Source organism: Lontra canadensis, unplaced genomic scaffold (genome assembly GCF_010015895.1).
Source record: "Lontra canadensis isolate GAN:19392208 unplaced genomic scaffold, GSC_riverotter_1.0 scaffold42, whole genome shotgun sequence".
NCBI lineage: Eukaryota > Metazoa > Chordata > Mammalia > Carnivora > Mustelidae > Lontra > Lontra canadensis.
In genome coordinates, this window is record NW_022631036.1 from 45,338 (window position 1) to 70,917 (window position 25,580).

Consider the following 25,580-nt stretch of genomic DNA (forward strand, 5'->3'; position numbering starts at 1 on the left):
ATTTTGGTATAGTATCAGTTTATTTTTGCTTTTGTCTCCCTTGCCTCAGGAGACATAGAAAAATGTTGCTATGGTCACTGTTAGAGAATGCCTGTGATCTCTTCTAGAGTTTTTATGGTTTCAGGTCTTATGTTTAAGTCTTTAATCCATTTTGAGTTCATTTTTGTATGCGGTGTTAGAAAATAATCCAGTTTCATTATTTTTTTTACATGTAGCTGTCCAGTTTTCCTGACTCCATTTATTGAAGGGACTGTCTTTTCCATATACATTTATTTTTGTTTATATTTTTTGGCTTCCATTGTCAAAATTAATTGGCCATATAAGCATGAGCTTATTTCTGAGCTCTATTTGTTCCATTAATCAGTGCATCTATTTTTATGCCAATGCCTCTAATTTTATGCCATTTTTATGCTATCTTTATGTTTTGATTACTAGAGCTTTATAATAGTATATTTTGAACTCAGGAATTGTGATTCCTTTAGCTTTGTTTTCCTTTCTCAAGATTGCTTTGGCTATTCAGGGTCTTTTGTAGTTATATAAAAATTTTAGTATTATTTGTCCCATTTTTGTGGAAATGATGTTGGTATTTTGATAGAGATTGCATTGAATCCGTAGATTGCTTTGGGTAGTATGGGCATTTTAGCAGTATAACTTCTAATCCATGAGCATGGAATATCTTTCCATTTGTTTGTGTCTTCGGTTTCTTTCATCTGTTTTATAGTACAGGTCTTTTTCCTCATAAGTTTATTCCTAGGTATTTTATTCTTTTTGGTGCAATTATAAGCAGAGTTTTTGTTTGTTTGTTTGTTTGTTTTTTTTAAAATATTTTATTTATTTATTTGACAGAGATCACAAGCAGGCAGAGAGGCAGGCAGAGAGAGAGGAGGAAGCAGGCTCTCCGCTGAGCAGAGAGCCCGATGCGGGGCTCGATCCCCGGACCCTGAGATCCTGACCCGAGCCGAAGGCAGCGGCCCAACCCACTGAGCCACCCAGGCGCCCCTAAGCAGAGTTTTCTTAATAACTGTCCATTGTTTCTCTTTCTGCTACTTTGTTACTAGTATATAGAAATGCTACTGATTCTGGGTATTTTATATCCTGTAATTTAACTGTCTGCTTCTAGTAGTTATTTGGCAAAGTCATTAGGATTTTTTATGTATAGTATCATGTCATCTGCAAATAGTGACAGTTTAACTTTTTCTTTACCAATATGGATGCCTCTTATTTGTGATTGCTGTTTCTAGTACTTGCAGTACTATATTGAATAAAAGTGGTATCTTGTTCCTGATCTTAGAAGCAAAGCTCTGTTTTTTACCACTGAGTATACTGTTAGTTATGGGTTTTTCATAGTTGGCCTTTGTTATGTTGGGGTATGTTCTGTCTAAACCCACTTTTTTGAGAATCTTATCAGGAATGGATGTTGAATTTTATCAAATGCTTTTTCTGCATCAATTGAAATGATTATGTAACTTTTATCCTTCATTTTGTTGATAAGGTGTATCCATCCTGTTGATTTGTGAATGTTGAACCATCCTTGCATCCCCAGAATAAATCCCACTTGGTTGTGGTGAATGATCTTTTTAATGTATTGTTGAAAGTGATTTGCTAAGATTTTCTTCGGGATTTTTGCGTCCATTCATCAGAGTGTTAGCTTGTAGTTTTCTTCTTTTTGTTGCATCTTTTTCTGGTTTTTGTAGCTGGATAATGCTGGTCTCATGATACATGTTTGGAACCTTTCCTTTCTCTTCTGTTTTTTGGAATACTTGGAGGAGAATAGGTGTGAACTCTAAATATAGAATTCACTCATGAATCCATCTGGTCCTGGACTTTGGTAAGTTTTTGATTACCTATTTAGTTATGAGTAGTCTGCTCAGATTTTCTATTCCTGATTCAGTTTTAGAAGATAATATTTTTCTAGAAATTTGCTTTTTTCTAGGTTGTTCAGTTTGTTGGCATATCATTTTTCATAGTATTCCCTTGAATCCTTTATTTCCGTGAGGTCAGTTTTTACTTCTCTTTTGTTTCTGATTTCCTTTATTTGGGTCCTTTCTCTCTCTCTCTCTTTTTTTTTTTTTTTTTTTTTTTTGTGATGAGTCTTTCTAAGTGTTTGTCAATTTTGTTTATCTTTTCATAGAACCACCTCTTCATTTCATTTATTTTTGTTCTTTTTTTTTTTTTTTTTTTTTTTTTTTGGTCTCTATGTCAATTATTTCTGCTCTTTTATTTTCCTCTTTGTATTTACCTTGGGCTTCATTCTTTTTCTAATTCCTTTATGTATGAGATTAGCTTGTTCTTTTGACCTTTTTTGTTCCTTGAGGTAGGCCTATATAATACTGTATATTTCCCTCTTAGAACTATTTTTTTTTTTTAAAGATTTTATTTATTTGACAGAGAAAGACAGGGAACACAAGTAGGGGAGAACTGGTGAGGGGGAAGCAAGGAGAAGCTCCCTGATCAGCAGGGAGCCTGATGATACAACAACATGGGGCTTGATCCTAGGACACTGGAATCATGACCTGAGTTGAAGGCAGACGCCCAACAACTGAGCCACCCAGGTGGCTCAGAAAGAACAGAAAGAACTGTTTTTGTTTTGTTTAATTTTTTGCCCTTGATTTTTTTTTTTAAGATTTTTTATTTTATTTATTTATTTGACAGACAGAGATCACAAGCAGGCAGAGAGGCAGGCAGAGAGAGAGAGGAAGGGAAGCAGGCTCCCTGCTGAGCAGAGAGCCCGATGCGGGGCTCCATCCCAGGACCCTGGGATCATGACCTGAGCCAAAGGCAGAGGCTGTAACCCACTGAGCCACCCAGGTGCCCCGTTTTGTTTGTTTGTTTTTTAAGATTTAAAAAAAAATGTTTCTAAGTAATCTCCACACCCAGTGTGGGTCTTGAACTTACAACCCCAAGATCAAGAGTCATGTGTTCTACCAACTGAGCCAGGCATTCCTTAGAACTGTTTCCACTGTATCTCCAAAGATCTCTTTGTTAATCTCTGGTTATTCTTTATAACATCCTATTCATCTGTCATAGATGTCATCATCTTACTTTCTGAGAATTGTATTTAAGAAGGTTTTGTTTTGTTCTGTTTCTTGCAGTATTGCTGGCTCCCCATGTTGTTTTTCTTTCTCATGTTAGAAACTCTGTGCGTTCATTCCATTGCTGCCATAGCAAATTTTACCATAAATTTAGCAGCTTAAAACAACACAAATTTGTTATGTCACTGTTCATATAGTTTAAAAGTCTGGGCATAGTGTGGCTCAGATGGGTGTTCTAGTTAGTCTTATAAAGCCGAAAGTAAGGTGTCAGCAAGGCTGTATTCCTCCTGAAGGCTCTGAGAAAAAATTCTTCATGGTAGAATTCGGTTGCATGTGGCTGTAGGACCAGGGTTTCCCCTAGCTTGTCTGCCAGAGGTCATTCTTAGCTTCTGGAGGCCTCCCAAATTCCTTCCTCCATCTTCAAAAACAGCAGTAGCAAGTCCAGTCCTTCCTACTCTTCACATCTGTCTAACCTCTCCTTCTGTCTCATCTTTCCTATACTGACCTCTCCTGTCTTCTGTTTGGCAGGCCTCATAGGATTACTGGACCCATGGAGAGAATCAGGGGAGAGAGATCTCTCTTAAATCAGATCAGGGGAGAGAGATCTCCCTTAAATCAGATCATTAGTAGCCTTAATTCCATTTGCAAAGTCTCTTCACAGCAGTCCCTAGATTAGTGTATAATTGTATAATCAGGGACAGAAATTTTAAGGTGTTACCTCTGGAACTGTAGCCCTACCACAGAGTCCTTTCTCAAATGTCTGTCAGTCACTGACTGTCTGTTCATATATTTAATAATGGGCATTACAGATACCAATAGGAAGTCCTACATTAAATGAGGTTAGCTTGTCACCCCTCTCTGGGGTATTTAGACATTAAGTGAGCTTTATCAAATGTCTGTATCTAAAAGATTGTTCCCTAGGCCTGTTTAGATTCTCCTCTAAGAGATCCTAAAGGGCATGCATCTAAGGGGTGGGTTTAATCCAGTATGGAACAGGATTCGTTTTTGTTTTGTTTTGTCAATTTTCAGTGCTTGGTCATGCTTGCTGTTTGGCACTATGAGTCAGTGTGTTTCCCATTGGTATTTCCTTTTGCAAACACCTTGATTTTATTTTTCTCCCTTTTGTTAAGTCATTTACTACTCTCCCAATCTGGCTTCTGTCTCCCAAAATGTTTCTGCCTTTTTTTAATGTGATATTTTCTCCTATTCTTTTTTCTTTTCTTTATTTAGTATCATTTTAGAGAGGACTGAAAATAAATGCACAAGTTCAGTGTACATGTTTAATAAGAAATTCTCTAGACAGAATTTATTTATTTATTTTAAAAAATATTTTATTTATTTGACAGATCACAAGTAGGCAGAGAGGGAGGGAGAAGCAGGCTCCCTGCAGAGCAGAGATCATGACCTGAGCTGAAGGCAGAGGTTTATAACCCATTGAGCCACCCAGACGTCCCTAGACAGAATTTATCTTTAAACTAAAATCTGATTATCTTATCTGAAAACCCTTCTGTGCTCCTCAGTCTCCCACTTCCTCACCCTCATAGTTTCTGATACATATTATTTGGCATTTATGTAGTCCATCTTTCACCAGATTTGTCTTCTACTTGATAAAACACTGATTATGAACATTACACTTCATTGCTATGTGTTATAAAGAGGTCCTAGGTCATTACTTTGTGGAGTGACTCCTAAATGCTACTTTATATTTATTGAAGTATAAAATTTAGTTTGAATGAAAGTCAGCACTGCATTTTGGTAAATCCATTTAAAAATAGTTGTCCAGGTGTATTTTAGTTAAGTATAAATTTAATTACTTTTGCTCTTCACCAGGCCCACTTTTATATGTGATTCAGATTTCTAATTCACCGTTTAATTCTTTTTTGATACAAAACACAGTAAGTAAATCAGTCCTAAATTCCTATATGAATGAAATAATTAGTGTCTTATGTGGAGGTGTAGGTTTACTTTACTTTTTGATTTTAATAAAATGAAAACTTATTCACGGGCTTCATGTATAGTCAGTGGCTACCCTTTTCCAATGTAGAACTGCCTATCATTTGGGAAATAAGATGTCATTCTTCCCCTCCCCCCACCCCCCTTACCCTTTCCTTAAGCTACTAGTTGTCAAGAAGTTGGAATCAGAATTACCTATGAAGCTTTTTTTTTTTTTTTGAGATATAATTGACATATTAGTTTCAGGTATATAAAATAATGATTTTATATATGTATACATTATGAAATGATCACCACAGTAAATCTAGTTAGTGTCCATCACTAGAGCTTTTATAAAAACAAGCTGCTGAAAGCCCTGAGTCAGTTAGAGTATATGGGGGTATGACTGAAGCATATATTTTTAGTAGTATTTTTAACTTCACAAGCAATTCTCCTGGACACTTATGGTTAAGAACTTTTTTATATGCTTATGACTGACCCAAAAGCTAGTTACACTTAGCAATATTCATTCTTCTAATAACATTAATAGCTGGTTTGTGAGCTGGACAGGAAATGACCGAGGAACAAAAATCTCAAAAGGATGAATCATGTAGTATAGTGATTCTCAAGCAGAAGGGACATGCCAGAAACATTTTGGATGGATTTTCAAGTTAAACATGCTTTCTTTCCCCTCTCCCACTAAACCTGCCTATGATGAACTCTGATAGAAGCATGTCCTATATCTCAGGCGTGATTCATTATATGTCCTTTTATACTTCTTTAGATTTTTCGCCCTGTACCAGTACATGCTATAGTTTGAACAGAGGAGAGATAGACTACTACCACCACCCTACCCGACACTTGATACTGAAGTAGTGATTATTCAGAAGCTTGGGATTGTGTAATACCTTTTCGATCTCCCAACCTGGCAGTAATGGCATTTAAAGGCGAGGGTATACTGAGCATTGAAAGTTTAACTCATAAGTGATTAGGTCTCTTAGAATGTTAAATCTTGTTTATTTTAAAAGTACACTGGGAAAGGGGTGCCTGGGTAGCTGAGTGGTTAAGCCTCTGCTTTCGGCTCAGGTCATGATCTCAGGGTCCTGGGATCTACCCCGCATTGGGCTCTCTGTTCAGCAGGGAGTCTGCTTCCCCCTCTCTCTATGTCAAATAAATAAATAAAATCTTTTAAAAAAAAATTACACTGGGAAATAATGGCTCAGTTCTACTAATTAAATATGGGTCAAAAAATACACTTTGTTAATCTGCATAAAGCAGTTGATCCTAATGAATTAAACTTCAAAAATTACATTTGAGGATAAGTTGATTAACTTCTTTTTACCTGGAATATACAAGAATGAAGAGAATCTTTGATTTAATTAGGGAACTTTAGTTAAAGAATATGCTACACTATTTTTAACCTTAAAAAGAAATCAAGGGGTGCCTGGGTGTCTCAGTTGGTTAAGTGTCCAGCTCTTGATTTTGGCTCAGGTCATGATCTCAGGGTTCTGGGATTGAGCCCTGTGTTGGGCTCTGCACTTATCATGGAGTCTGCCTAGGATTTTCTTCTGGTCTCCCTCTGCCGCACCCCTCCCCCTGCTCGTTTTCTCTCTCTCTCTCTCAGATAAATATATAAATCTTTTTTAAAGATTTTTTTAAAAAATCAGACATCCCTGGAAGCTTTTTAAGAAAGTGACAATTTAAGAAGCAAGAATTTATTTTTAACGCGATTTCTTCTGCTCAGTACTTAAAATATACATACCTCAAGTTTATTAATAATTAAAGAGCCGTTATATCACCTGTCCTCTGTTAACATGTCTCTCTCTTCAGGACAGTTTTTCTGGTAATTCCATTTTTGCATTTCAGAAAAATATTCCCCAGAAAATAGCCTGTAGAATTCAGGACAAAACAAAAACCTGACTTGTACCAGAGTGTTCATAATAGTAAAATTCAAATAACCAACAGAAAAACAGAAAAAAACATACAGTTATTAAAAGGTTTTCGGACTTATTTTTTAAACGTGGGCTGAGGTGTACACAAAATAAGTTTTTAAAAGAAGATTGTATTCAAGAGAGAGATTCAAGAGAAAGAGCATGAGCAGGGGGAAGGGCAGAGGGAGAGGGAGAAGCAGACTGCCTGCCGAGTGGGGAGACAGGCACAGGGCTTCCATCCCAGGACCCTGGGATCACAACCTGAACCCAGGGGAGATTCTTAGCCGACTGAGCCACCCAGGTGCCCCTAAGAGAGGGCGCCTGAGAGAATTTTTTTTTTTTTAAAAAGAAACTCCAGTGTGGTTTGCAGTGATTGCTACCATGCACTCTGCATGAGAATTAACTCTGACTTGAAGAAACCTAATTAAAAAAAAAAAAAAGAAAGAAAGAAGAAGAAACCTAATAGAAAAATTAGTGAAGGAAATTGGAATGTCTAAAAACTTTTGAGATGTACATCACTAGTAAATAAAGAAATGTAAATTTAAAAAAAAATAAACATACTGTATTTCAAGTAAGTAAAGCTTTAAAAAACACATGTGCCCAACTTGCTTCACTTTTGTCTTAAAATTATTATAACCTTTGATCTAGTAATTCCACTCCAGTGAATTCTTGAAGAAATGAAATATGGAAAAATATGTGCATGGATAGATGTTTGTAAAATCATTATTTATAACAGGTTCAGTATTAGAAGAATGGTTAAATTATGCTACATTTACACAGAATTTTATTTATTTATTTTTTAAAGATTTTATTTATTTATTTGACAGAGAGAGAGATCACAAGTAGGCAGAGAGGCAGGCAGAGGTAGAGGGGGAAGCTGGCTCCCTGCTGAGCAGAGAGCCCGATGCAGGGCTCTATCCCAGGACCCCAAGACCATGACCTGAGCCAAAGGCAGAGGCTTAACCCAGTGATTCACTGAGCCACTTAGGTGTCCCCAACAGTACATCTCTTTGTACATCTATTAACATAATCCCTTATTTACATAGCCGTATTCCATTTTTCAAGAATGGGTTTTAAATGACTTAACTATACTTTTGTAATTTCCAAAGTTCTACCATAATCACATATTTTTTTTAATTAGAGAAAAACATTAATACCTAGTACTTAATGAAGTACTTATTATGTGCCAGGCCTTGTTTAGGGAACAGTACCCATATTAATCATTTAATTTTCACAACAACCTCCTGAGGTACTATTATTCTCATTTTACGGATGAGAAAACTCAGACGCTGGCATGCAGAGTACCTTGTCCAGACTCCCAGTTACTAAGCAGTGGAGCTCTGTGATCTGAATACAGCTGGTTTGGCTGTGTGCTTCAGCCTCAGAACGGGTCTCAGCAGCTCTACAGCAGTCTGCTCCGTCCTGCTCTCAGGTCCCCTACAAACCAAAAGCTCCCTGCGTTTGTAATACTAGATTGAATCTAGGGGAAACTATGAGCTTCTGAAGACACAAACTGCCCCTTGTAAAACTCCATCTGATCCAGTAATTTTTAGCAATCTATAGCATTACAGATTATGCGGTGGTTTGCATTTTGTGGTCTAGTCTACTTAAACCCTGACAGTGAGGGTAGTGCTGCCGAATAAAAATACAGACCTAGTCCTCCTCCTTTCTGCTGTATTTTTCATTTTTGGTTTTTCTTGGTTCTCCTCTCTACACTAATTTTTTAAGTATTTTTAAAAAATATTTTATTTATTTGACAGAGAAAGAGAGAGATCACAAGTAGGCAAAGCAGGCAGAAGGAGAGAGAGAAGCAGAGAGCCTGATGCGGGGCTCGATCCCAGGATCCTGAGACCATGACCCAAGCCGAAGGCAGAGGCTTAACCCACTGGGCACCCAGATGCCCCTATGCTATTTTTAAATCAACCTAATTTTGGTTTTCATTCCACATGAATTTTACAATCAGCTTGTCATCTTGTATAAAAGAGCAAGTTGGAATTTTAACTTGGATTCTATTTAATCTTTAGCTCAATTTAGGGAAAAACTGACTTCTTAACGATCCCTGCAATTCATGGACATGGTATGTAATTTAAATATGTTATATAGCTATTCATATAGGTCATTGTTAATTCCTTTTGTTACTTTTACTTAACATTTTTGCCTCTCACCAGATTTTTCATATGTAAATGATTAAGATAAACACATTTTATATAAGACAGAAGAGATTGAATCAATTAAAACTTGGAGATTTGATAATGTTATGAAAGTACTTAAATTTACTTCATGTATTGTGTAACTTACAACATACAGGATGAATGAGGGATACCCAATAATCTAAAGCTTTTTTAAAAAAATTGAGGTATAATTGACATATGATAGTATCAAGTGTACAGCATAGTGAATCAATACTTAATATACATTGCAAAATGACCACCATGTTCATTCTGCTTACTGTCACCATACAGAATTAATACAGTATTATTGACTGTATTCCCCATGCTGCATATCACATCCCTGTGGCTTATCTATTTTATAACTGGGAACTTGTACTTTTAAAAAAAAATTTTGTAAGGTTTTTGTCAGACACAGAGAGCGTGTGCATGCGCACAAGTAGGGGGAGCCACAGGCAGAGGGAAAAGCAAGGAAGCCCTGTGTGGAACTCCATCCCAGGTCCCTGGAATCATGATCTGAGCCAAAGGCAGATGCTTAACTGACTGAGCCACCCAGGCGCGAGGAACTTGTACTTCTTGATGCCCCTCTAACCATTGCACCTGCCTCCTCACAACTCCTTTCTCTGCTAGCGAACACCAGTTCGTTCTCTGTATCTATGCCTCATTTTTTTTTTAAACATTCCACAAATAAATAAAATTGTGGTACTTGTCTTTCTCTGACTCATTTCACTTAGCATAATATTCTCTGGGTCCATCCATGTTGCTGCAGATGGCAAGAATTCATTCTTTTTTTGTGGCTGACTAATATTCGTGTGTGTGTGTGTTTGTGTGTACACACTACATCTTTATCCATTCATCTATCAGTGCACCCTGAGGTTGCTTCCATATCTTGGCTATTACAAATAATGCTTCAACAAACATAAACCTTTTTGGATTAGTGTTTTTGTTACCTTTGGATAGATGTCCGGTAATGGAACTGCTAGATCATAATCTTAGTTCTAGTTTTAAGTTTTTGAGGGACCTCCATACTGTTTTCCATAGTGGATGCACCAGTTTACATTGCTAAACAGTGCAAAAAATTTCCCTTTTCTAGGGTGCCTAGGTGGCTCAGTTGTTAAGCGTCTACCTTCAGCTCAGGTCGTGATCCCAGGGTTCTGGGATCAAGCCCCACATTGGGCTCCCTGCTCAGCAGAAAGCCTGCTTCTTTCTTCCTTTGCCTTCTGCTCTGCCTAATTGTGTGCTCGCTTGCACGTGTGCTGTCTCTCTCTCTCTCTCTCTGAGGTTATTTAAACCTTTATTTAAAGGTTTAAATAAAACCTTTAAAAAAAAAAAAAGATTTCCCTTTTCTCCATATCCTAACACTATTTTTTTATAATAGTCATTCTGACAGGTGTAAGATGATAATTTCATTGTGGTTTTGGTTTGCATTTCCCTGGTGATTAGTGATTTGGAACCATCTTCATGTGTTTGTTGGCCATCTGTGTGTCTTTGGAAAAATGTCTTCAGATACTCTAATTGGATTGTTTGCTTTCCTGTTACTGAGTTCTATGAATTGTTTACTTATTTTGGATATTAACCTGTTACTGGTTATATGATTTGCACATATCTTCTATTCAGTGGGTTGCCTTTTGATTCTGTTGGTTTCCTTTGCTGTGTAGAAGCTTTTTAGTTTGATGTGGTCTCATTTGTTTATTTTGTTTCCCTTGTCATTGGAGTCCGATCACAAAAAAAAAAAAAAAATTCTAAAACTGATGTCAAAGAACTTACTACATGTTTTCTTCTAGGAGTTTTATGCTTTCAGGTCTTAGATTCAAGTCTTTAATCCATTTTGAGTCAGTTTTTGTATATGGTCCAGTTTCATTCTTTTGAATACAGCTGTCCAGTTTTCCCAGCATTATTTACTGAGGAGACCATCCTTTTCCCATTGTATATTCTTAGCTCCTTTGTCATAAATTGACCACATAGGTATATGTGAACTCTCAGGCTCTTTATTCTCTTCCATTGATTTATATGTGTTTTTATGCAAATACTATACAGTTTTGATTACTGTAGCTTTGTGGTATAGTTTAAAATCAAGCAGTGTGTACCTTCAACTTTGTTCTTTATCAGGATTGTTTTGGCTGGTCAGGGTCTTTTTTGGTTCCATACAAATTTTAGAATTATTTGTTCTATTTCTGTGAAAAATATCATTAGAATTATTAGAATTTGAATAGGGATTGCATTAAATTTGTAGATTGCTTTGGGTAATACGGTCATTTTATTAATATTGGTTCTTTCAAACCAGAAACACGGAATATCTTTCCATTTATTTCTGTCTTTATTTTTTTTTCCATCAACTCCATATAGTGTTCAGTGTACAGTACAGCTCTTTTACTTCCTTGGTTAAATTTATTCTTAGAAGGGTGCCTTGGTAGTTCAATAGAACATCTGACTCTTGGTTTTGGCTTAGGTCTTGATCTCAGGGTCATGAGATCCAGCCCCGCAATGGGCTCTGTGCTCATTGCAGAGTCTGCTTGTCCTTCTTCCTCCCCCTCTGCCCTTCCCCATGCTCATGCTCCCACACATGCATGCGCGCTCTCTCTCTCTCTCTCTCATAAATAAATAAGTCTTTTTAAAACAGTTTAAAAAAACCAGGGGCCTCTGGGTGGCTCAGTCATTAAGCATCTACCTTTGGCTCAGGTCATGATTCTGGGGTCCTGGGATCAAGCCCCGCATCAGGCTCCCTGCTCGATGGAGAGCCTGCTTCTCCCTTTTGCACTCTCCCTGCTTGTGTTCCCTCTTTGGCTGTCTCTCTCCGTCAAATAAATTTGAAAAATCTTAAAATAAATTAAAAAGTTAAAAAAAATGTATTCCTGGGTATTTTACTTTTTTGATGTAGTTGTAAATGGGATTGGTTTTCTCAACTTCTGTTTTCCATAGTTTATTATGTATAAAAATATAACAGGTGGGTTTTGTTGTGTTTTTTGTTTGTTTGTTTGTTTGTTTTGAGAGCGAGAGAGAACATGAGTGGGGGATAAGGGATCATGACCTGAGCCAAAGGCAGATGCTTAACTGACTGAGCCACCCATGTGCCCTAAAAAGAACACAACAGGTTTTTGTATAGTGATTTGTTTTACCTTGCAACTTCACGGAATTTTACTGGTTTATTAGTTCCAGTGGTTTTTGATGGGAGTAGTTAAGGTTTCTATATATCGTATCATGTCATCTGCAAATAGTGACGGTTTTACTTCTTCCTCTCCAATTGGTATGTTTTTATTTCTTTTTCTTGACTCGTTGCTGTGGCTAAGATATAAATCTTAACTTTTTTATGGTTTTAGTTAAATAAATATATAAATGAGTTCTAATATTTTTTCTCTGTACCCTAGCAGATTGTTCTCTCTCTACTTCAAGGCTACTACATTCATTAGATGGTATTGAATACTTCGGGAGATTATTTGTAGACGTGCCATACTTCATTCTTTCGCATGGCATTAACGTCTGGCAGAACAAACACATACATACATAGAAGGAAACTATGAATTCTTACATTGGAATGGATTAATAGATGAATTTTCCAGATGTAAAGTGCTTAAATTTTCCATTATGCTACTAAAATAATCTTTCTTCTTATTTTAACAGATATCAGACACCCTGAAGAACTTTCTCTCTTGAAAAAACCCAGAGATCCAACTAAGAAAAAAAAGAAAAAGCTAGATGACCAGTCTGAAGATGAGGCACTTGAATTAGAGGGGCCCCTTATCACTCCTGGATCAGGTAAGACTTTGCAGAGGCATAGTGTGCTAACTGTGGATGTGTCTGTATGTTTGTGGTTTTTTGACAAATGGTATACGTAGGTCCAGAGAGTGATCAACTTTAAAAAACTCTTTTTCATCACTTTCCCCCCTCAGTCATCATGAAATCACCACTAAGGTCTGTCATGTACAAAGCATTGTGTCAGGTGTTAATAGCTGCATCAATAAAAAAGGAAGGCTGGTTCTCTGCTCAGGAAGAATCAGAAAGGGGCAATCAATACTTTAACTGGGCTCAGTTTTTTGCATTGCAAAAATTGGACAGTTTTCTTAGTATTTAGTTCCTTTTTTCTGTATTCTGTGAAAACCATAATTACTTAGTTAAGACGTGATTACTTCTGTGGGTTACTTAAAATCTCTGCGCTTTGCAAATACTGGTCCCTTTTCACCTTTTTCCTTTAAGGTTTTGCCCCTTAAAGAAGCTTCCTCACATTTCCTTCCATTACCTCCCCAACCTGAATTAGGTATCCTTCTATCTTAAGTCACCAGACTTTTCTGTTACATTATATTGCATGTTCTTACCTAATAAATTTTGAGGTCCCGGCGTGATGAAACTGTCTCTCACATTTTTGTTAACCAGGACCTGACTTAGCATGTGGCATCCAGAAGGAGCATAGGCAGTGTTTTTTGGGTAGCTAGAGGACTAATTAAATGACATGGTTATTTTGTCCTGGGCATACACAGGGACTGGACATTACAGATTCCCATGTGTCTCAGCCACACATTTTTAAATCCATTTCTTAGGAAATAGGTTCCTCAGTCAGTAAGTAAACTAATTTAATTAATTCAGTTTGTTCTTGGTTTTTTACATTCTGGGGTAATGATGATAATAGAAACAGCTTAGTGCTTACTGTATACCCATTTTATACATTATACTCATGGAAATTCACTTTAGCATATTTTACTTGTGGAAATCACTTAATTCTCACTACAGCCCATTGCAGATTATGTTATTGTACTCATTTTAAGGTTGGAGAAATGGGACAGTAATGTTAGGAACATCTAACGGCTCATAACTTAAAACTTTTATACCCTTACTCATGTACTGATTGGACTTGGGAGATACCAAAAAATAAGACAATCCTAGCTCATAAGAAGTTTTTAGGCTAATTGAAAAACAGTTACTTTATTTATAAGGTATATTTATACTATATAAATGCTAAATGAAAATTGTAGAAAGTAATGTTCCAGGAATTCGGAAGACAAAACAATTCCAAACAGGGTATATTTATTTTATAGGTTAGGGAGTTGAGTTTGTAAATTAAGCATTCAAAAAGTTCCAATGTTTTAGTGATAAACTCATCTTTTGATAAGTTGGATACTTTCCCTGTACTGGCATTTTTTTTTTAATTTTATGGTCTTTTTTACTGTATTAAAGTTCTACATTTTTATGTAGTCAAATCTGTTATTTATAGTTCTGGGCCTTCATCCTTGGTTAAGAAAATCTTCACAAATATTAGTAAAATTATTCTATATTTCCTTTTTACACTTTTATATAATTATTTCATATTTACACACTTTAACTCATCTGTAATATCAACATTTGTTATTTTTAATTCACCTGAAATTTGTTTACTAAGTGTGGTATGAGGTGATATCTTGGTGGGAAATTTTCCGAAATGTATTAAATACTTGAGCGCTCTTTTTAAAAAAAAATGTATGAGACTATAATTTATAGTATCCAGGTTATCAGGCAGATTGTAAAGTTACATGAAGTTTTTAATATTTGTAGTAGGTGGCTCAAGACTGTAGTACTTGTTGAATTCTCTTTCTCCTTAACAGTTTTTGTTATTGTTCCGTATACTTGAACGAGCTCCTATTTTGTTGCTAAGTATGTTACTTCATCGTACCTACTTTCTACTTCAAATATGTTGTAAATTTGGCAACCAGGAATACAAGGTAGTTGGGATTGTCATTGAACTGAGACTTAGAAGGAATGTAAAATGTACACACCCTCCGTCCTAGCAGTGCTATTGGAATTAGGAAATACGTACAAACATACCTGGTGGAAGTCATTTGCTGGAAGGCGTATTTGCAGCTGCAGTGAAGTCCACAAAATTCTAAAGAAATGAATGCACACGAATCGGGAATGGCTTAAATAAGTTATGGTACCCAGGAGGTGGTGTGTGTAGCTTCAGTCAGAATGGCTGATTTATAGCTTGGCTCTGAAATGTAATAGCTTTTGGCACTTGACAACTTACTTAGACCCCTCAGTTATCTTCTCTAAAATGAGAATAATAAGATTGTTGGAAACACTAGTTAAGTTACTACTGTGGAGTACCTAACAAAATAAGAATAGAAACAATGAAGTGTAGAATATACAAAGTAGAGGAAATTGAGAGGGCAGAGAAGTGATCAGGTAGCTGATTCTATTAAATGTTGTGTAATTTAGGGGAATATGTTTTAGAAACTTCATAAAGAAAATTGTCAGTTCTAACTGCATTTAATTCTGAATAGTAATTACAGTCCATCATACTAGGAACAAAATTTCAATATTCTGACATTCCTAGTAAAAGACTTGTTTGCTAGATCTTTGCAATACACAAAGAGAAGATTTTGCCCAGAAGATAATGTTTTTCTGTCCCTTATTTACATATGTACTCTCTATAGCAGGATTATTCTTTGCCCACCTGAGCTGAAGTAATGTTTTCAGCCCTTTTAATTACTGCAGGGTGCCCAAGTAACCCTTTCACAAAAATGCCTTTGTAATTTTTTAAAGTTCTGGCTTTTAAGGATATCACTGACTATCACAATGCCCTTTAAAGCTAAGAAAGGAGAACTGGCAGCTGTTTATTTAATATATAATGTATTATAGTTTCAGGGGTACAGGTCTGTGATTCATCAGTCTTAACACACTCCACAGTGCTCACCGTAGCACATACCCTCCCCAGTGTCCACCCCCCAGCCACCCCCTCCCTCTCACCCACTCTCCATTCCAGCAACCCTCAGTTTGTCTCCTGAGATCAAGAGTCTCTTACAGTTTGTCTCCCTCTCTGGTTTCGTCCTGTTTCATTTTTTCCTTCCCTTCCCCTATGATCTTGTTTCTCAAATCCCTCATATCAGTGAGATTGTATGATAGTTGACTTTCTCTAATTGACTTACTTCGCTTAGCATAGTACCCGCTAGTTCCATCCACGTCCTTGCAAATGGCAAAATTTCAATTTTTGATGGCTGCATAATATTCCATTGTATATGTATACCATATCTTCTTTATCCATTCATCTGTTGATGGACATCTAGACTCTTTCCATAGTTTGGCTATTGTGGACACTGCTGCTATAAACATTGGGGTGCAGGTGCCCCTTCAGATCACTACATTTTTATCTTTAGGGTAAATACCCAGTAGTGCAATTGCTGGGTTGTTGTAGGGTAGCTCTCTTTTCAACTTTTTGAGGAACCTCCATACTGTTTTCCAGAGTGGCTGCACCAGCTTGCATTTCCACAAAACAATGCAGGAGGGTTCCCCTTTCTCTGTTTCCTTGTCCACATATGTCGTTTCTGACTTGTTAATTTCAGCCATTCTGACTGATGTGAGGTGGTATCTCACTGAGGTTTTGATATGTATTTCCGTGATGCCGAGTGATAGCACTTTTTCATGTGTCTTTGGCTATGTGGATGTCATCTTTGCAGAAATGTCTGTTCATGTCTTCTGCCCATTTCTTGATTGGACTGTTTGTTCTTTGGGTGTTGAATTTGGTAAGTTCTCTATAGATTTTGGATAGTAGCCCTTTATCTGATATGTCATTTGCTAATATCTTCTCCCATTCTTTTAGTTTTGTTTACTGTTTCCTTTGTTGCACAAAAGCTTTTTATCTTGATGCAGTCCCAATAGTTCATTTTTGCCCTTGCTTCCCTTGATTTGGCGTTGTTGCTAGGAAGAGATTGCTGCCTGTTTTCTTCTCAAGGATTTTGATGGATTTCTGTCTCACATTGAGGTCTTTCATCCATTTTGAGTCTATTTTGTGCATGGTGTAAAGAAATGGTCCAGTTTCATTCTTCTGCATGTGGCTCTCCAGTTTTCCCAACATCATTTGTTGAAGAGACTTTTTTCCATTGGACATTCTTTCCTGCTTTGTCAAAAGATTAGTTGACCACAGAGTTTTGACGGTCCATTTCTGGGCTCTCTATTCTGTTCCATTGATCTATGTGTCTGTTTTTGTACCAGTACCATAATGTCTTGATGATTACAGCTTTGTAATAGAGCTTGAAGTCTGCAATTGTGATGCCACCAGCTTTGTTCTTTTTCAACATTCTTCTGGCTATTCGGGGTCTTTTCTGGTTCTATATAAATTTAGGATTATTTGTTCCATTTCTGCGAAAAAAGTTGATGGTATTCTGATAGGGATTGCATTAAGTGTGTAGATTGCTCTAAGTAGCATAGAGATTTTCCACAGTATTTGTTCTTCCAATCCATGAGCATGGAACATTTTCCCATTTCTTTGTGTCTTCCTCAATTTCTTTCATGAGTATTCTGAGTATAGATTCTTTACATCTTTGGTTAGATTTATTTCTAGGTATCTTATGGTTTTGGGTGCAATTATAAATGGGATCAACTCCTTAATTTCCCTTTCTTTGAACTAACTGCTTTCTTTGTTGCTTATTTAACAACGTTTAGATACTGCATATTGCTTTAGTTACTAACATTGGAAGAATACATACTGAGAACGTCAAATCAGATACCCTGTGGCTAGCAAGTTTTTTTTTTTTTTTACTTTGTGTTTTCTTCCTAGACTAGATCATGACAACTACAAAAATCTCTAGCATGATCACCACTTTTTCATAGGTTAATATTCTATCATTGCATTGAGTGAGGTGGTGGGGGAGGGGTTGTTAGAGTGAAAAGGAAGTTCCTAAGCATATTCCTAAATTAGGTAAGGGAAACAGTCATTCTCTTTCCATCATTCGTTAACAATGTGATGCCCATTTATGCATTTTCTTTTTAAAAATTATGACTGAAGACAAAATACAATTAACAGAGTTAGGACTTCAGGGGAGGTGCCTTTACTTAACATTATTCTGAACTTCTAAGTCTTAATTTAAACCAATTTTTTGTAGTTTAAATGATGGGGGATGTATTTTCAGTTGACTAAGTCAACAAGTGTTTATTTATGTGCCTCTATTATATGTCTAGCTCTATTGAACACTGGGGAATTGGAAGAGAAGATATCCCTCCCTTCAGGGGCTTAATTATAAGATATATCTTTGTTAGCAAAATTTTATCTACCCATTTGCTTTAATACTTTATTTGTAAATCTGTTGGAACCAGTTTAGCTATTCACTGAGAAAACATTAATGTAAAATTGTTCTCAATTTATGTGCATTTATTCAGTTACATTGAGCTATCTTAAAACGGTATGGATTTCAAAGGTTGGTAAATGTGGATGTGTCTTTCACTGGACATTTGACTAGAGCACAACTTTTTTCTTTTGAATTGAACAAAAAAACTTGGGTTACGGTTTCTAAGATTCTTTACTCTTAAATTCACTTGAAATATTTACTTAAGTTTATGATGCACATTAGGAAAAGTCTTTTTCTTTTTCCATTTCCTTTTCCTTTTCATTCTTTTGTTTCTATCTTCTATTGTTACCTTTCCTTTACCTTCTGAATTCCTTTCTCTCCTTTCCTATAGGCACTGATGTTCTTTACATTGGCCCTCTGAAAGGTGAGCCTTGCCACAATTAAAAACAAAAACTTGGTCTGTCTGCTTCAGCTATATCCTTATCTTCTAATTCCCTTGAACTGATCCCCCCCCCAGAATTTCTGCCAACTTATATTCTTTTGACCTTGTTATTATATGTTCTAATGTTATACAAATAGAGTTAAAGTTAATTTTACATGTTTTCAAGAGAGGTAAAATAATGTACTAAAGCTTTCCTTCCAGAATGAAGCTTTTGTTTCACAATTTGCTTTATATAGCATGTATTTTTGAAAACCAAGATTCTGTACTTTATTCATACTTACAACCCATTTTTTATATTATTTATTAGGAAGTATATATTCAAGCCCAGGACTTTATAGTAAAACAATGACCCCCACTTATGATGCTCATGATGGAAGCCCCTTGTCACCAACTTCTGCTTGGTTCGGTGACAGTGCTTTGTCAGAAGGCAACCCTGGGATACTTGCTGTCAGTCAGCCAATCACATCACCAGAAATTTTGGCGAAAATGTTTAAGCCTCAGGCACTTCTTGACAAAGCGAAAATCAACCAAGGGTAAGTTTTAAAATAGAGATACATTGAGGAGTACCTGGGTATGGTTCAGTTGGTTAAGTGCTGAGTTTTGAGTTTGGCTTGGGTCAGGATCTCTTCGGTTGTGGGATCAAGACCCTTGTTGGACACCATGCTCAGTGCCGAGTCTGCTTGGGATGCTCTCCCCCTGGTCCTCTGCCCCTCCTCCTGCTTGTGTATGTGCTCTGTCTCTCAATAAATAAATCTTTTAAAAAGATAAAATATAGATACATTGAAGAATTTCTTTCCCCAACTAGAGGTAGAAATATTTTATTAATTTTTTTCTTGCGTTGTTCCATTGCTCTTGTTAATTTGTCCAGGTGGCTTGATTCCTCAAGATCTCTTATGGAACAAGATGTGAAGGAAAATGAGGCCCTCCTTCTCCGATTCAAGTATTACAGCTTTTTTGATTTGAATCCAAAGGTACCGAGGGTTTAGAGGGATCTCTTCTTTTTTTCCTTTTTGTTTTGTTCATTTGGATGTTGTTACCTGGAGTTGGGATAAGGAATCATTTGTATATAGCAAGTCTGAATAATATTCAAAATCCAAGCTTTAGACAAAGGCATCTGTATTTGAAATAAGTCTATTGTGTTAATAGGTTGAAAGCATAATTAAACCATGTTCTTTTGTGTTAAAATAATTGAATTTTTGGTTGATTTGTATTTTAAATGCAGTAGCTTGGTACTATAGAATTGGTAAAGTTAGTTTTAGCAATTTTTTTACACCTCTCCTTAGCTGTGTTTTTGGAAAAAGAAGAGTTCTATGAAATAGTACCTTTTTGATGACTTTCATATTTCTAATTATAAATCAGATGTGGCTTCAAAGAAAAATTCCTCTAAGTCTACGTTTCTTCATATTTAATAGGCAAACATTATGTTTTTATCAAATGACTGCATCATCTGTGCTTTTCTGAGAAGAGTTAAATTTGCTATGAACTAGAGTATATTCCCTAGAAAACACATGGCACAGAGATTTGGATCTTTTGCTTCCTTATTGATCATCCTTGGGGGGTAAACCTCTCTTGACTGATTCTTACCTTTCATGTCTAGATTATAGTCTAGATTTTAATGTATATACTTAACATTTTTATTATGTACTTAGGTTATTCTTTTTGTAACAGTAAAGTGGGTAATTTAGAACTAGAGAAAATAATCTTAATACCTTTCAGGCCATATCATGTCTCATTTTAGTAAAACCAGTGCTGTTTTGGGAACATAGTTATATTTGCTGGGGAAGGGAGATGCTGTATGTTTTGTTAACAGTCTAAAACAGTATTGTTAAGACATTACTATTAATTTTTATTAATAACTAAATGGATAATTCAGTAACATATAAATAAATCTTTACCACAAGGTACATATATATATACTTTGTATTTCAGATTCTTAAAAGAATTACTGTTTCCAAGGACCTAACTCTTGGTCTAAGTATGCTTTTCCATAGGGGGCAAGATGTTCCCTGAAATACTTAATTCTCTGATCATAACATTTTAGTGTGACAGGTTGCAATAAGAAACTGAAAAGCAGTCACTCTTTCCTTATTTTAAATGTCTTTCATGTTATTTTCATTTTGTTACAAGCTCTGTAATATCTAATGATTATTTCCTTCTAAAATAACATACAGAATCTTATTTCTAATACTAAATAATAATAATTTGGTTTTAACTGTCATTTTTAATGGAAAATTAGATGTGGGTATATATACATATACCTAACCCTGTAGGTATCTTTATTATTGAGTATTTGATACTGAATAAAAATCCCAGAAAAAAATGTATATTAGAACTTTGTCAGGCTTTGAAAGTGAATATTCAGTTTTCAAACTTTGTGTTATGTTAAAGGTAATGTATTACAAAAGGATTGTGTCTCTTTTGCTGCAGTATGATGCAATCAGAATCAATCAGCTTTATGAGCAGGGCAAATGGGCTATTCTCCTAGAAGAAATTGAGTGCACAGAAGAAGAAATGATGATGTTTGCAGCCTTGCAGGTAGTAAGAATATTGGTAAATGGGACTTTTCAAGGGAAAGGGTAGGGAATTATTTCTAAATAGTAATGTAGCACTGTAATTTCAGTAGCATTTTGATAGTGTTTACTTTTTTGTTATGTAGAAATTGAATACACTTAGAAGACAAAATAAGTACATGTATTTAACTTTTTTTAACCTAAGAGTTTAGTGGTATACTTGATAGTTATTTTTCTGTATCCTATAGCAGAAAAATATCCTCCCATCCCCAGATATGTATTAGCTTAAAACTACCCAGTTTTCCCTTTGAAATAAGATCTTTATTGCAAATAAGATTTCTAAAATGAAGCTTTTAATTGCATAATTTCCTAAGTAGCTGTGGATGATAATATTTTTTAAATGGCTATAACAAAATAATACATTTTAAAGGTGATAAAATTTTAAGTTTACTGAAACTAAACAAATTTTTAGAATAATCCTTAAGAAGTAGATAGCTAATGTTTTACTTAGATTAAACCAGTGTTATCCCAGAAGTGATTCTTGCATATCAGCTTTTTCCAGAATTACAGTAGTGGTTATTAAAAGACTGTCATTTCATTATTGCTGTCCCCTTTAGTAAAATAACATAGGGTGGCACCCACAAGTCTGCATTTTTAGAGACACTGTGATGCATGCAGCTGACCACTACACCAGTCATTCTTGTTTAGTGAGACTTTAGTGAATGTTCTCAGATTATGGTAGAATTCTGGTTTTGCCTAAAGTCCTAACAAAATTGGTGTTAAGTACAAGAAGCAGAGTTGCCAGTTATGAAAGGCTTTCACTGTTGGGGCTCCTGGGTGGCTCAGTTGGTTAAGGGGCTGCCTTTGGCTCAGATCATGCTCTCAGATCAAAGACTTTTACTGTTGGGGCTCCTGGGTGGCTCAGTCGGTTAAGGGGCTGCCTTTGGCTCAGATCATGATCTAGGTCCTGGGATTGAGCCTCATGGGGCTCCCTGCTCAGCAGGGAGCCAGGGAGCCTCCTCCTCTTCTTCCTGAGCCCCACTCCACCCCACTCCTGCTCTCTCTTCCCCTCCCTCTCAAATGAATAAAATCTTTAAAAAAAGAAAAGAGGAAAAAAAAACCTTTCACTGTAAAAATGATTTTATAAATATAGTACAGTAAATGTATTTTCCTTGTGATTTTCCTAACATTTTCTTTTATCTAGCTTTATTGTAAGAATGAATATAACACATATGGAATATATGTGTTAATTGACTGTTTATGTTTTCCTTAAACCATGTTATCCCAAAAGTAGTTCTTGCGTATCAGCTTTTTCAGAATTACAGTAGTGCTTATTAAAAAATTGTCCACTTCATTACTGCTGTCCCCTCTAGTAAAATAACATAGGTTTTAGTCAAGAGCCAGGCTATTAGTAAAGTTTTAGGAGAGTCAGCACCCCTAACCCCCATGTTGTCCAAAGGTCAAATATACACATAATTGTATTTTTACAGAAATGGATTATTTTGTAGCTTTCCCCCACCCAGTGTATTGTAGGTATTCCATTTTAGGGCAGTAGAAAACGCCTCAGAAACCATGTATTTTAATCTGTGGAAACTGAATGTCCCAAAACATAACTTTACCGAACCATTTTAGAATCCAGATTTAGTGAGAGAATTCTGAACTAAAAATCTCCTGAGTTCTTAGAAGCCTTCCCAGAGACTGACCCGAAGGCTCTAGAAATCCATCCAGTACCATAAGGGGTAGGGGGGAGTTTGAAAAGATGGCATGGAAATGCCTGGTATTTTTATCTCTGGCATAACCTACACTGAATTATTTTCTCCTTGGGGCTTCTGTTTCCTTGTGTGACCTCAATCTACAGTAGTAAAAAGAAACAAATAATTAAAAGTAAGAAGGTATGGATAAAAAAATAGAAAGGTTAAGAACACTGTTTTTAAAGCAGTTACGTCTAAGTCTGTATTATAACATTTCATAGATGTCCCACGCACCTCTGAAAGCAGAGCTGGATTTTAAGACCAGTCCCATTCATAGCCAGGTTTTTCCTGGATAACTTCTTAAGGACTTTGCATCACAATCACCTGAGTCACTTAATAAAAATACAGACTCTGGGCTAGACCTCAGATGTACTGAATCAAAATCTCTGGGGATGAACCTAAGAATCTGTATTTTTAAACAACTCTCTTCATGATTCTTTTTTTTTTTTTTTTAAGATTTTATTTATTTACTTGACAGAGATCACAGGCAGGCAGAGAGGCAGGCTCCCTGCTGTGCCGAGAGCCTGATGTGGGGCTCAATCCCAGGACCCTGAGATCATGACCCAAGCCAAAAGCAGAGGCTTTAACCCACTGAGCCACTTAGGCATCACGCTCTTCATGATTCTTAATGTTATTACTCTGACATGTGAGGCGACTAAGGGTCTCAGCCTACCTCGTTCTCCATGATTTGTGAACATGGAAGTTTCTGTCACTTACTTTAACACAACTGAAGGTTTAGCTAGAGACTATTCATTACCAATTCACTAGGTCTTAAAGTATAGAGGAACGCTGACAGTTGGCCCCAGATTAGTTGATTCAGTGTTCCCCATGAATAGACTGTATTCAGTGAATGAATACTTCCGAAATTTGGAATGCTGTTTAATGTTCTGAAAGGTAACTGATTAAGTGATTTAAAAGTTCTGCTTACCTTTGTGTGAAACCTCTGTAAGGTTAAGCATCAAACTCTAATTATTAGTATATGTTCTAAGTGACTTTAAACGAAATATATTTAAAATCATTATTCTATATGCAAAGATTTTTTCTATCTACATGTAGGAGTGTTTATCACTACTCACTGTGTATACATACACATGTAAGTATATGAGTGTATATATTCACAAATAAATGTAATCATTCTTATTCTTATGTAACTGAGAATATAAATATCTTCCTCTGGTTATGTTTTCAGCATTGAATTGAGGTGGGGATGGGGGGTGGTGGAGAGGGGAGCTTTAGCCTAACACTGAAAACTAATTTTCCTCTCCTGGGTAGTAGTAGTAATTAATATAAGGTAATCAGTGTTAATCCATTTTTACAAAAGACCTTATGCATATTCTGTTAATTCAGTCAGTATTCATTGCTTTTAGGACCTGTTCTAGACACAGGGAAAGCTGTGTGGGGCCAGGAGGGGACCAGTAAAAAGAGTCTCTGCTCATGTGGAGCTTAGTGGAGGACATGTTAACTCTTAAGTTCTAGGGCTTCCCAAATTAAATTCAGTTTTAGATGTCCAAAGACCTACTTCTTTTGGATAAATATTTATTAGGATATTTAGGACACTGATTTCAGATGCCATTTATTTTCCTATCATTCTAGTTCTTTCCTATCATTTCTAGTTCTTTCATCTTCTCAAGTTAGGTGATGGAAAGCATTCAATATAGATGTAGGTAGTAATCTCATTTTATAGGTTTACTAAAGTTAGACAGTCATTTAAATGAAATATCATTTCTGTTTTCAGTATCACATCAATAAGCTGTCAATCATGACATCAGAGAATCATTTGAACAACAGTGACAAAGAAGTGGACGAAGTTGATGCCGCCCTTTCAGACCTGGAGATCACTTTGGAAGGGGGGAAAACATCAACAATTCTGGTAGGGTAAATCTAATTCCTACTAGTTTAGGTGGAATTGATGCTTATCTTTTTGTGGATTTAGGTTCTCATAAATATTGGGTGGATATGGAGAAATATTTCATGCTTTAGAGAATACAAGTATTGACTTTTCAGAAACTCTTCAGGGAAAATTGTAAAATTAGTATTGTTCTAGTCTCCAGTGCTTCCAATACAGTAAAGTTAGAGCTTGTGATATGTACCCATTCTCTCAGCAGTGGGAAAACATTTCTGCAGAGTGAAAGGTAGTTTCAAGTCATAGTAAAATTGATTTAGTGAGCTACATATTTGAAATATTATAGAAAGAAAAGAAAAATAGATCTCAGGAAAAATTTTGAATACTAAGTTTGGTTTTAAAGCTTAGGAATTAGTTATTACAGAAGAAACACCTCAGGGCTCTTAGGATTTTGCAGAATTTCCATAAGCAGATACAAACAGTTTTAGCTGAATTAGAATCAATAATATGATCTTAAAGGTTATATGAACTTATATGAACTGCCATTTTGATCACATCTTTTATTAGCTTTTTATGCCATTTGAAAATGCTTTGTAATTTATGACCATATGATTATAACTTTAAAACCTTCATAATCTCTATTTTATATAATTTTGCTTATTGAATAAGCTGATACTTGGTATTAGATATTAAACATTAGAGTTTCGAATTTCAAGAAAAATCAGGAAAAACTGATTTAATTCTTTCCCTAGGGGGACATCACTTCTATTCCTGAACTTGCTGACTATATTAAAGTTTTTAAGTAAGTACAAAATGGGGAGGGATTCCAAATATTAATGAATGATAAATATCAATTTTATAATCTTGTTCACATTATTTTTTTTTCTAGATTTTATTTATTTATTTGACAGGCAGAGATCACAAGTAGGCAGAGAGGCAGGCAGA

At 35.9% G+C, this 25,580-nt stretch overlaps 1 protein-coding gene across 1 annotated transcript in view; it reads left to right on the forward strand.

The window, feature by feature from the left end:
- Nucleotides 1-25,580, forward strand: part of FERMT2 (fermitin family member 2) — a 55,028-nt gene that overhangs the window by 14,132 nt on the left and 15,316 nt on the right. Inside the window, exons 2-8 of the mRNA XM_032871083.1 lie at nucleotides 12,682-12,816; nucleotides 18,481-18,513; nucleotides 18,839-19,064; nucleotides 19,400-19,502; nucleotides 20,959-21,066; nucleotides 24,528-24,662; nucleotides 25,388-25,437. Of these exons, the coding sequence (XP_032726974.1) occupies nucleotides 12,682-12,816; nucleotides 18,481-18,513; nucleotides 18,839-19,064; nucleotides 19,400-19,502; nucleotides 20,959-21,066; nucleotides 24,528-24,662; nucleotides 25,388-25,437 (790 nt within the window). The remainder of the gene's footprint in view (nucleotides 1-12,681; nucleotides 12,817-18,480; nucleotides 18,514-18,838; nucleotides 19,065-19,399; nucleotides 19,503-20,958; nucleotides 21,067-24,527; nucleotides 24,663-25,387; nucleotides 25,438-25,580) is intronic.